General features: G+C 55.5%; 1 protein-coding gene across 1 annotated transcript in view; it reads left to right on the forward strand.

Annotated features, from left to right (window-relative positions):
* IGDCC4 (immunoglobulin superfamily DCC subclass member 4) overlaps positions 1-10722 on the forward strand; it is a 47458-nt gene extending 36736 nt beyond the window's left edge. Inside the window, 9 exon segments of the mRNA XM_006153513.1 lie at positions 3247-3385; positions 3387-3422; positions 4810-4937; positions 5226-5396; positions 5495-5632; positions 7122-7227; positions 7544-7772; positions 8430-8591; positions 9078-10722. Of these exon segments, the coding sequence (XP_006153575.1) occupies positions 3247-3385; positions 3387-3422; positions 4810-4937; positions 5226-5396; positions 5495-5632; positions 7122-7227; positions 7544-7772; positions 8430-8591; positions 9078-9491 (1523 nt within the window). The 3' untranslated portion in view covers positions 9492-10722.
* The last annotated feature ends 1140 nt before the right edge of the window (positions 10723-11862 follow it).

The following is an 11862-nucleotide window of genomic DNA, read 5'->3' on the forward strand; positions in this document are numbered from 1 at the left end:
CCCGGCTGCTGCTCCGTCCGGGACTCCGGGCCAGCCTGGTGGGCAGGCCTGGCGGCCTCAGCCACGCCCACAGGCCCCCTCTTAGGTCGGGGTCCTCCTGTAGCTCTACATCCTCATAGAGGCTCCAGTCCGCACCCTGGGAGGCCCATGGATCTTAACGCTGATCAGAGAGCAGATGTGGAAGGTCTGGACGGAGAGAAGCAGGCTTCATCATTCGTTCATCTATTATTTATTTATTTATTGAGGTTTTTGCCTTAGGGCACATGTGCTCATTGGGTGGGGGGCGGGATAGAGACAGACACAGTGAGAGGGAAACAGAAATCACCCCCAAGAGAGATGGCCAGGCCACAGTCCCTTCTCCATTCTCCTCCCGGGGTCTTGGGCACGCAGACGTGCCTGAATTTCAAGCCTTCTGGTCTGGTCTGGAACTCAAACCGCAGTTGGGCATGTGGGAGTCCAGCCACCTAGCTGCTACGCCATCTGCTGGTCCCCATCTTTTATTTACTTATTTATTTTTAGGTTTTTGCCATAGGGTGCATGCGCTCACCAGAGAGAGAGTGAGAGGTAGAGAGAAGGAAAGTTAGAAGTCACCCCTCCCCGGGGGGCGGGGCATGCTGCAATCCCTTCTCTGTTCTGCCCCTAAGATTCGGGGCATGCGTGCTCGCTCATGTGCCCAGCAATGTGGGAAGCCAGCACCTTAAGCACCATGCCACCTGCTTGGCTCCTCCTTTTCTTAAAGAATAAAAAATATTTAATTTTATTTATTATTATTATTATTTTAAATTTTGACCAGAAAGAAAGGGAACGTGAGAAAGTAAGCCACCAGATCTGAGACTGGAGCCAATACCGGCCATGTGGGAGTTCAGTGCCTCAACTATCATGCCACCTGCCAGCCCCCCGTCCCCTTTTTTATTTTTAAAGTTTTCTTATTGGGGCTGAGCAGTGGCACTATGCCCCATAGGCCAGACCCATGAGAGGTTCCGGTTTGCATCTAGAGCCTCCAAGTCCACTAGTATGTGTGTGCCCTGAGATCGGGGCGGGTCCCTCCAGCCATCACCAGCCCTGTGACCTTCCCCAGTCAGCGGCAGGCCACATGGGGCGCAGCTCATAGCACTGGGGCCCTGTGGTGGCTATCTTTCTGCTTCTTTCACTTCTAGGACTTTTAGAAAAGTTTGTTTTCTGTTTTATAAATTTTGCTTTAGGGCACATGTGCACACTGGAGAGAGAGACAGAGAGGCAGTGAGAAAGCACCCCTAGGGTTGATGGCTACAACACCATCCCTTCTCCATTCTCCTCGGGACTTTGGGCATGCATGTTCACGTGCCTGGTGTGTGTTTCAAGCCACCCAGTCCGGGATTTGAATGGCTCAGTCAGTCTTGTGGGATCCAGCTGCCTTAACCACCCTGCCTCCAGCTGGCCCAGTTTCTTTCTTTCTCTTTTTTTTTTTTGGAGAGTTTTTTGCTATAGGGTGCATGTACTCACCAGAAAGACAGAAAGAGACAGAAATCACCCCCGGGGGGATGGCCATGCCGCAATCCCTTCTCCTCCATTCTCCTCTCGGGATCTTAGGCACACACACATGCGCCCAGCGTGAGTTTAAGTCACCGGGTCTGGGACGCAAACCGCAGTCGACTACATGGGAGTTCAGCCACATAGTCATTACAATAACTGCTGGTTCCAAGGCCCAGTTTCTTTCTTTCATAAGAGAGACAGACAGACAGAGAGACAGGCACCCAGCAGTCTTCATGCCTTCTCAGCAGACTGGACAAAGGCATGTTTGCAGACCCAGTGTGCCCAGGGAAGTGTCGGGCCACAAACCCAGGACCTTTGCAATGTGCGTCCAGTTGTGTTACCACTAAACCACTGACAGTCTCTGAGCAGTGACTCTTGACCCCAGGTTTTACCTTAAAGCAATTTAAAAAATATAATTATTTAATTTAATTTATTATTATTGTTTTAACTTGCTATAGGACACATACAGTCACCAAACAGAGGAGAGAGAAAGTGAGAAAGCAAGCTGCCAGGTCCGCACTGGAATCTCTGTTGGCCATGTGGGAAGCCCATGCCGTAACTACCACGCCACCTGCTGGTCCCCATTAAAGCAATTTTTAAAACACAGCTAGGGGCCAGGAGATGGGGTGGTTAAGGTGCTAGATCCCATATGGCTGACTCTGGGGTTTGAGTCCTAGACCTGGCTGCTTGAAAATTCTGCTGGGTATGTATACATGCGTGCCCAAAAGTCCCGAGAGAAGAATGGAGAAGGGATTGCAGTGTGACCATCCCTCCCGGGGGCGATTTCTCACTTTCCCTCTCTCTGTCTCCAGCTGTCTCTCTCTGGCAAGCACACATACCCTGTGGCAAAAATCTAAAAATAAAATAAAATAAAATAAAAATAAAACAAAAAACACATCTGCCTACAGTAGATTATCGGATTATCCCTAAACTCTGCACAGGAGGAGTATCTCTGTGGGGTCTACCAGGAAACGGGGGCTCAGAAAGCTAAGCCCGTGTGCCCACCGTCGCACGGAGCCTGGAGTGGAACCAGGACTCTGGCTCCCCGGCGTTCTTCCCACTGTGGGGTACCGGCTGCAGGTGCTATCTTGGGCACCCTGGCTACTCACCATGCACTCCCTCACCCCTAAATTCCCAGGCTGATTTTCACCTAGGTGGCTTAGTGCAAGGGCTCAACCAGAAGTCGGGAACCCTGGGTTCCACTTCCAGTTTGCTCATTTATTCACTCAGCCAGTGTTTTACCGAGTATCTCCTGGGTGCCCGCTCTGTGTTTGGGATTTAGGGGTGAACCCAAAGTACCCGCTCTCATGCCATTTACTTTACTTTATGTTAATATCATAAGCACTTATTATCACGTAGTATTTACTTTTATGCCAAGAGACTTTTCAACCAGCTTCACAAATAGTAACTAATTTAAGTTCTCATAACAACCCCATGAGGTAGACAGTGTTAGCAGCCCCGTTTCCAGCGTATGGAGTGGGAATGGGGAAGCCACTTCGCAGTCACACAGTGAGTGGCAGGGCTGGACTGTCGCTGCATTAACTTGCCATGATTTGGTCCCGCCCTCTGGGTGTTTTCTATTGTTGCGGGTTACAGAGTCCCCACTCCGCTCTGAGACCATTATATGCTAGGAGACCTTGGCAAAAGAGAGAAGGCAAAATGGAGAGCCTCGGACGCCACGAGCCTCTGTAGACGGCCTCCCTCTCTTCCCAAATTCTCGCTTTCGCCCTCCAGACTTGCCCATCCAGAGGGGTCCGCCGCTGCCCCCGGCCCACGTCCATGCGGAATCCACCAGCTCCACGTCCATTTGGCTGCGGTGGAAGAAGCCAGACTTCACCACAGTCAAGATCGTCAACTACACTGTACGCTTCAGCCACTAGGGGCTCCTCCCTGGTCACTTACTACACCAGGTGGGGACGAAGGCTCAGGCTCAGCAGGTGGGCGGTGGGGACAGGGAGCCTGGGACTCAGAACATCCCATGGCTCACCTGCTCACGGGGCACCGAGGCCCTGCATGGCAGCAGCTGGGCAGGGAGTCTGCCTGATCCCCTCCCCGGCAGCAGAGGGGGGCAGGCTTTGGAGAAGTGACAGCAGACGGAACAGATCGTGTCTCTGACCTCTCTCTCCCATCCGAGGGGAAGAGGCAGCCCCTTGCTGTCCTCAGAAGGCCTTGGTCAGGTGGGAGCCAGGGCCAGGGGGCATCCGCTCAGCGGAGGAAGCAGTGCATAAAAAGCGGTAGCTACTGGGGCTAGCAGGTGATGTGGTCGTTAAGGCGGCTGGATTCCACATGGCTGACTGTGCTGTTCAAATCCTGGGCCCAGGGGCTTGAGAGATGCACTGGGTGCATGTGCATGTGTGCCCAAAATCTCAAGAGGAGAATGGAGAAGGGATTGGGATGTGGCCATTCCCCCACCCCATCCCTGGGGGTTATTTCTCATTTTCCCTCTCTGTCTCTATCTCTGTCTCTGGAAAGTGCACACCCTGTATAGCAAAATCATTATTATACTACTACTAATAATATTTTTTTAGAACTCGGGGGACCAGCAGTTAGCATAATGGCTATGTCACTGGACTCCCATGTAGTCAGCTGCGGTTCAAGTCCTGGACCTGGTGGCTTAAACTCACACTGGGCGCGTGTGCGTGTGTGCCCAAGATCCTGAGAGGAGAATGGAGGAGAAGGGATTGTGGCGTCGCCATCCTCCCAGGGGGTGATTTCTCGCTTTCTGTCTCTCTGTCTGTCTGGCGAGGGCACGTGCCCTATAGCAAAAACCTCTCCAAAAAAAGAGAAAAAATGTTTATAGAACTATTTAATTTTACTTATTATTAAATTTGACCAGAGAGGGTGGGAGGAGAGAGGGGGAGAGAGAGAGAGTGAGAAAGCAAGCTTCCACATCCGGGACTCAAACTGCAGTCAGCTATGTGTGAGTCCAGTGCCCCACCAAAACACCTGCTGGTCCCACAAAAAAACTGTTTTTAATTAACTAATGAATTAAAAGCAGTAGTTACTTAGAGCTGTAGCATAAGCAAAATGCAACTGAGATAAAGATGGGTCAGAGGTGATTCCTTGGGTGGAAGATGACTTGGATTAATCCAGGAGCTTTCCCTGGAGGAGGAGGCTTGGCTTGGAGATGGAACGTGGGGTAACATACATCTAGACTGCTCTGTGGATCCTGTGGGTGGCGCCAGAGAGCCCCTTCCCCTCCCAGGGTAGGGGCCGGGCTGGGTGGAGGGCAGGGGAGCAGGGGAGCAGGGGCGGGGGCTGAGCGGCTCTCCGCGGTCTTGCCGCCCCGGCCCGCAGTTCTGGAGAGGACATCCTCATCGGCGGGCTGAAGCCGTTCACCAAGTACGAGTTCGCGGTGCAGTCCCACGGCGTGGACATGGACGGCCCTTTCGGCTCCGTGGTGGAGCGCTCCACGCTGCCTGACCGTGAGTGCCCACCAGCCATCTTATCTGAGCCACCCGCGGAACCCCACGATTGGGCAGAGTCCAGTGGACTAGAGTTCCCGAAAGGAGAGGGTGGAGGAATGGCCACCCCCAACCCCACGCAGTTTTCCAGAACTTCCCCAGCCGGAGAGCAGGCCCGTTTTGGCTTTGTGGCTTGTCCCAATGAAGGGGGAGAGGGAGCCATGTCCTCATGCCCTGCCTCCCAGCCACCCCCAGGGCCAGGGCAACTCAGTGGTCCCGGCTCTCCCTGTCTCCTCTGTGGCACCCCAGGGCCCTCCACGCCCCCCTCCGACCTGCGCCTGAGCCCCCTGACACCGTCCACCGTCCGGCTGCACTGGTGCCCGCCGACGGAGCCCAATGGCGAGATCGTGGAGTACCTGATCCTGTACAGCAGCAACCACAGCCAGCCCGAGCACCAGTGGACGCTGCTCACCACCGAGGGTGAGGGCGCTGCCGGCTCTCCAGGGGGTGCTGAGGCTGCTTCTGGGGGTTGTGGAAGGAGCAGACTTGGGACTGCTTCCCGCTTCCCCTCGTTCCAGGGAACATCTTCAGTGCAGAGGTGCACGGCCTGGAGAGCGACACCAGGTACTTCTTCAAGATGGGGGCCCGCACGGAGGTGGGGCCGGGGCCCTTCTCCCGCCTGCAGGACGTGATCACCCTCCAGGAGAAGCTCTCAGGTATGAGGAGGGGCAGCCCAATTGCCCCAGCGCTCCTTACCTCTGGGCACCTCGACTTTCTAAGTTTCACAGAGCTGCCCTCCTGGTTTGGTGGGGACAAGACAAATTAGGAAGGGAAACCTTCAGTGGCTGAGCCGACTGTGGGTTCAGATTCTTGGGGACTGGCTTGGTTTAGAGGCCCGTTTCTTAGAGTGCTGTGCCCGGAGGCCTGGCCTAATGAGGTGAGCTTTTTGGTGGAGGAAAAGAGCCGGGCTGGCAGGGCCCTGTGCAAGATGAAATGCCAGGCTCCTTATTAGAATTACTATGATTTTTTTTTTTTTTTTTTGGAGAGGTTTTTGCTATAGGTCATGTGCATTTTCCAGAAAGACAGAGAGAGACAGAGAGACAGAAAGCGAGAAATCACCCCCCAGGGGGAATGACCACCCCGCAATTCCTTCTCCTCCCTCCTCTTCTCAGGATCTTGGGCACGCACGCACATGCACCCGGCGTGAGTTTAAGCCACCGGGTCCGGGACTCAAATAGCAGTTGATTACATGGGAGTCCAGTGACATAGCCATTATGCCAACTGCTGGTTCCAGAATTATTAAGAATTTTGAGAATCTTTGTAATGGTTGGCCAGCCCTGTGGCCTGGCCTGGCGGTTAAAGGAGCCAGATGTCATATGGCCGACCATGTGGTTCAGGCACTCACTCCAGCGGCTGTAAACCACACCAGGTGCCTGTCATAATAAGACAGAGAAACGGAGGAAAGGGAACTGAGGCGCACCCATGCCCCATGTGGGTTCTTCCTCCCTCTGTCTCTCTCTCTGTCTGTCTGCAACACAGAGCAGTTTCTGGCAATTAAAAAACAAAAACAAAAAACCAGAATCTTCCGATGGTGGCAGCAGAGCACTGAACCACTCACAGAGTCTTCGGCATGTAGGCCCCGTGAGGCTTCGCGGCTGCACACCATGAAGCCAGCCCAGGCTGGTAGGCGAAGCGCCAGTTGGGTGAAGAGACCGTGCTTCTGGACCTGGTGTGGAGCGGGCAGTTGGGGATGGTAGGAGTAAGTCCCTATGAAGCCAGGGGCCGCCTTTACTGGCCTCAGAAGGCTACGAGTCTTGGGACCGGCAGTTGGCGTAATGGCTATGTCGCTGGACTCCCAGACCGCGGTTCAAGTCCCAGACCCAGTGGCTTAAACTCACGCTGGGCGCATGTGCGTGCGTGCCTAAGATCCCAAGAGGAGAATGGAAGAGAAAGGATTGCGGCATGGCCATCCCCCCTGGGGGGTGATTTCTCACTTTCTGTCTCTCTGTCTCTGTCTTTCTGGTGAGAACATGCACTTTATAGCAAAAATCTACCCCTCCCCAAAAAAAGAAGGCTACGAGTCTTATCCAAGGGTGACCAGGGGAGAGGTCTCTTGAAGCTGTCACAGGAAGTCCTGCTCCGTGAGCCTGGGAGGGAACTGCTGGGGCTTGGCCTTGACTGCGCTGTCCCCTCTCTTCTCCACAGACTCCCTGGATGTGCACTCGGTCACGGGCATCATTGTGGGTGTCTGTCTGGGCCTCCTCTGCCTCCTGGCTTGCATGTGTGCCGGCCTGCGCCGCAGCCCCCACAGGTGGGCGAGGGGGCACAGACGGGACATCAACCGAGGGGCTGAAGTGTGGGCCAGCAGGGACCCTCGGAACCCCGTTAGGGTTAGGACTCTGGCATGAAGGGATCAAGGATGATGCCTTCATGAGAATGGGTGATGGGGTGGTGGACTAGAGGAGCCCAGCCTGCCTCCCTCCGCAAGGGCAAGAAGAGCCGCTTTGCTCCTTCGTCCCCTAGAGCTGCCAGCATCTTGGATTGTGGATCCGGGGCTCAGCCGCCTGGAGCCAGGGGCTGCCGGCCCCTCCTCACCGCTCACCGCCACTGCTCTGCCTTCTTTCCAGGGAAGCGCTCCCGGGCCTGTCCACCACATCCGCCGCTGGGAATCCTGCTCTCTACTCCAGGGCCCGGCTCGGCCCCCCGAGCCCCCCAGCCACCCATGAACTGGAGTCCCTTGTGCACCCCCGTCCCCAGGACTGGTCCCCACCACCCTCTGATCTAGAGGACAGAGCTGAAGTACACAGTCTCATGGGTGGTGGCGTTTCTGACGGCCGGGGCCATTCTAAAAGGAAGGTGAGCCTGGAGCCTGGGTAGGTCAGAGCCCACACTGCAGTCATTCCCAAGCGGGACACCAGGGGGCGCCAGAGCACAACGTGTGACCCGGTCTGCGGATCGGACGCCCCACTCCCTCCCTGGGCAGCTGCTGTAGAGGTACTCTCTCCCTCCTTGAAAGGGTTGGCAGGGCAGGGAAGCAACCAGGGGCCTTACCCTGGAAGAATAGGCAGGCCTGATTCTCACGGAGTGGAGGGCTCCCAATGGGAGTTTGCAGGTGACTCAGGGTGGCTCAAGCATCCAGGTCCCTCTTCATCCGCGCCCTGGGGAGACCTCCGAGACTCAAAAGAGCTGATCAGCTTGGCTTTGGCCAAGTAGGACTGGCAGGGATAAGGCGAGGCCCTGCAGAGCAGGCCCTGCGGTGCCTGCAGTGGCTGGCCCTTGGCCTCACGGGGACTGTACTATCCGCCTAGCTGGCAGCAACCCATCCCTAAGCCACCTGGCTAGGATTAGGGACTGTGTCCTCAGACCCACCCACTTGCTCTGCTCCTGCCTCACCTGGAGCCTTGGGAGAGGGATCAGCAGGGGAGGATAAAAGAGGGGGCCGCCCGACCTTGTGATCCCCGCTCCCAGACAGTGCAGGCGTGTCCTCAATGTCCCCTTCTTTCCCCTGTGCAGATCTCCTGGGCTCAGCCAGGGGGGCCAAGCTGGGCAGGTTCCTGGGCAGGTTACGAGCTGCCCCAGGTCGGCCCCAGGCCCGCTCTGACCCGGGCCCTGCTGCCCCCTTCCGGGACTGGGCAGACGCTGCTGCTGCAGGCCCTGGTGTATGATGCCATCAAGGTCAGTGCTGGGGCCTGGGTGGCCACTTCCGCATGCTAGGAGTCTGGCCGGGACACGGGCCTTAGTGATCACTTCCGCATGCTAGGAGTCTGGCCGGGACGCATGGAGCCTCCATTGGTTGAGTGGGCAGAGGGCGGGCCAGTCTGTCAGAACCCGTTTCCCCCGGGTCGCGGTGGTGCCTCCTTACCCAGCCCTGTGTGGGCTACAGCGCGATTAGCGTGGACCTGACTGTGAGCCTGGCCCGGGAATGCTGTTCTTCCTCCGATCCACAGAGGCCTGGCTGAGTCCTGGAACTCCCGGGCAAGGGCCAACGGGTAGGACTGCATTTTCCCTGCCTTCACGTGGTCTGGACAGCGTCTCTGGTGGGACGGTCCCTGTGTGCTCTTTGCCACCTTCCAGGCACTGGATGCTTGGAGCTGGAGGGTCGGTCTCTCTTCGGCCGATGCCGTCAGTCACTCTCACCTTTGTGTTCTCCGTTCTGACCAGGGCAACGGGAGGAAGAAGCCACCCCCCGCCTGCAGAAACCAGGTGGAGGCTGACGTCATTGTCCACTCCGACTTTAGTGCATCCAGAGGGAACCCCGGCCTCCACCTCCAAGACCTGGAGCCCGAGGATCCCCTGCTGTCCGAGGCTCCTGATCCCACTTCGGGTGTCACAGATCTGCAGGGGGCAGACTGGCTAGACAGGGAGCTGGGAGGGCATGAGCAGGCAGCCACAGGGCCGCACAGACTTACCTGCCTGCCCGAGGCAGCCAGTGCTTCCTGCCCCTACCCGGACCTCCAGCCTAGTGAGGCTCTGGAGGAGGCCCCTGGGAGCAGCGGCAACCCCAAGGCCCCCTGCCCTCTAGGAGCCAGCCCTGGCCTGCCCAGAGCCTCCCTCTCCTCTGCTGAGCTCTCCTAGAGGGTGCAGTCGGGGCAGGCTGTGTGGATCATGGACGTGGCATGTGGCCTGTGCCTACCGAATGTCGTCAAGCCATTAGGAGCTTCCTAGGGTGCTCTGGCTGGGGGAGAGGATCCTTCACTCCCCCATCCTTTCTGCAACACATATGAGATATGTGAGAGACGTGTGAGACACAGCGATGTGATGTGCACATGTGTGGAGCACACGCGTGTGTTCTGGTGGGAGAGCTGGGAGACCTTGGCCCAGGCCGTGGTCCCTATGGCCTACTTGATCCTCCAGGTCAGGACAGTGCTCAGAGCGGTCAGTCCCCAGCCTCGCGGGTCCCCTCCGCCCCCCAGCCTTTTATTACACTCTGAGAGTGTCTCCAATGCCCTGTCTGACAAAGACAGCCCCAGCCCGCCTTCCGCCTTCCTGTCTGGCCAGACTGAGAGAAAGTGGGGTCTGAATGCCTCCCTTCCCCGCCCAGACTGGGGGCCACTCTGGCTCCCCTCAGAGCAACTCCGAGTTTGATTTTGTAATTCGGGAAGTGCCTGGTTTTGAAAACTTGCTTTCTCTCGCTCGCTCTCCCTGCTCTGCTCTCTGTTCTCGGGTCTGTCTCCCAGTCAGCTTGCTCTCTGGTTCCAGGGCCATCCCTCTGGCCGTCCCTTCCTCCCTCCCTGCTGTTTCTCTTTCTCTGCTGTCTCTCACACCTCTCTCCTGCCCGGGTTCCATCTCTGCATCCTTCCCCAACAACACGACTACCTCATGTCTGCTTCAAGGCCATGGTAACTCCTGCATCTGCCCCTCTTCCCCTCAGGCAGACTGCCCTCTGCCCTGACAGGTGGAGGGAGAAGCCCTTCCGGTTGTCCTCGCATCTCTTCTTGGGATCAGGGTAGGAGGGTTCTCCTTGGAGGTGAGGAATTTCTGAGACAGGGAAGGGGTCTGTGACTCTCAAAATGACTCTCTTCTATGCAGAGAGGCAGGTTTGCTGGATGGAGGTGTTTGCAGACTTCCTTCCCTACTGAACTTAAAGGGGTAGAAGGAGGTGGGAGTTAGGGGAGCCACAGCCCAGCCACTTCCCACCCTGCGCCCTGAACGGAACTTGGGGAGTGTGGGTGAGAGGAATCTCATCCTCAGATGCTTCGAGGGAGGTTTTTGCCCAAGAAAAGGGTGGCTGGCTCATTTTCCCCGAAGTTTATTTATTTTTTTTATGAGAGAGAGAGAAAGACAAGCACCCTCCACAAGGTCTCATGCCACGACCCTTCCCCCAGCTTTCCCAGCCAGCCAGGGTCACCAGCATGCGCCTGCCTGCCTGGTATGCAAGTCAGCCCCGACCGACCTTGACCTTGACCTTGCACTGGACCCAGTACCTTGCCGTCATGGCCAGCCCTTGTTTTTCTTTCTCCTTTCTTCTTCTTCTTCTTTTTAAGTTTTTGCCATAGGGCGTGTACGCTTGCTGGAGAGAGAGACAGACAGAAAGAGAGAAAATGAGAAATCATCCACTGGGGGCGGGGGAGGCCACGCCACCATCCCTTCCTCTCCGTTCTCCTCTTGGAATTCTGGGCATGCACGCACCTGTGTCCAGCGTGATTTTCAAGCCACCAGGCCCGAGACTAGAACTTCCGTCGGCCATGTGGGAGTCCAGCACCTCAACCACCTGCTGGCCCCTCGTTTTTCTTTAAATCGAATCCCGAAGTCGTTTTCTGTTGACCTGCCCCACGGGGACTCTATTTCCTGTGCAGCCAAAACAATATCGTTTGTCGGATTTTTCACTTCAGTCCTCCAAAGGAGCATAGTATGTGTGCTCTTTGCTTCCTAACTGCATCTTTTTAACTGATCGGAACATCAAGGGTTAACTCTGGCTTCTGGACCAAATTAGAAATAACCAGTCTATCTTTCCTTTCCTCTTTTTTTTTTTTTTTTTTTAATGGCGAAATGTCTCTCATCAGAGTTGCCGCTTCCTCAGACCCTGAAAGCATCTGTGTTTATTACACTCGGATGTCACTCACGTTTGACATCCGTACCTACATTTCCCCCTCCTCCCCCTCCTTCAGCCAGCCTATGATAACACTAAAGATTATTAATGTTGGTTTTGTCTCTCGTTATAGATAGAATTGTCACTTGTACGCTCCAGGCATGCAGCCTTGCCGGGTTAACACCACTGTGTATGTTCCATCATTGCTCTGAAGGTCAAAAGCCTTGTTTTATTTTGCTGGTCTGATTTTTTTTTTTTAAAAAAGGGGGGGAAATGCCCTGAATTAAATGGCTATTTTAACAGTAGGCTCTTAGCATTATACCACATAGTCATTTTTCATGTTCTTGTTTAACAGGCACTGAGGTTCTGGTTTAAATTAAATAGCTGCAAATGAGACAATTTATAACCCATTAGGTC

The sequence above is a fragment of the Tupaia chinensis genome, unplaced genomic scaffold (genome assembly GCF_000334495.1).
Source record: "Tupaia chinensis unplaced genomic scaffold, TupChi_1.0 Scaffold000377_2, whole genome shotgun sequence".
Classification (NCBI taxonomy): Eukaryota; Metazoa; Chordata; class Mammalia; order Scandentia; family Tupaiidae; genus Tupaia; species Tupaia belangeri.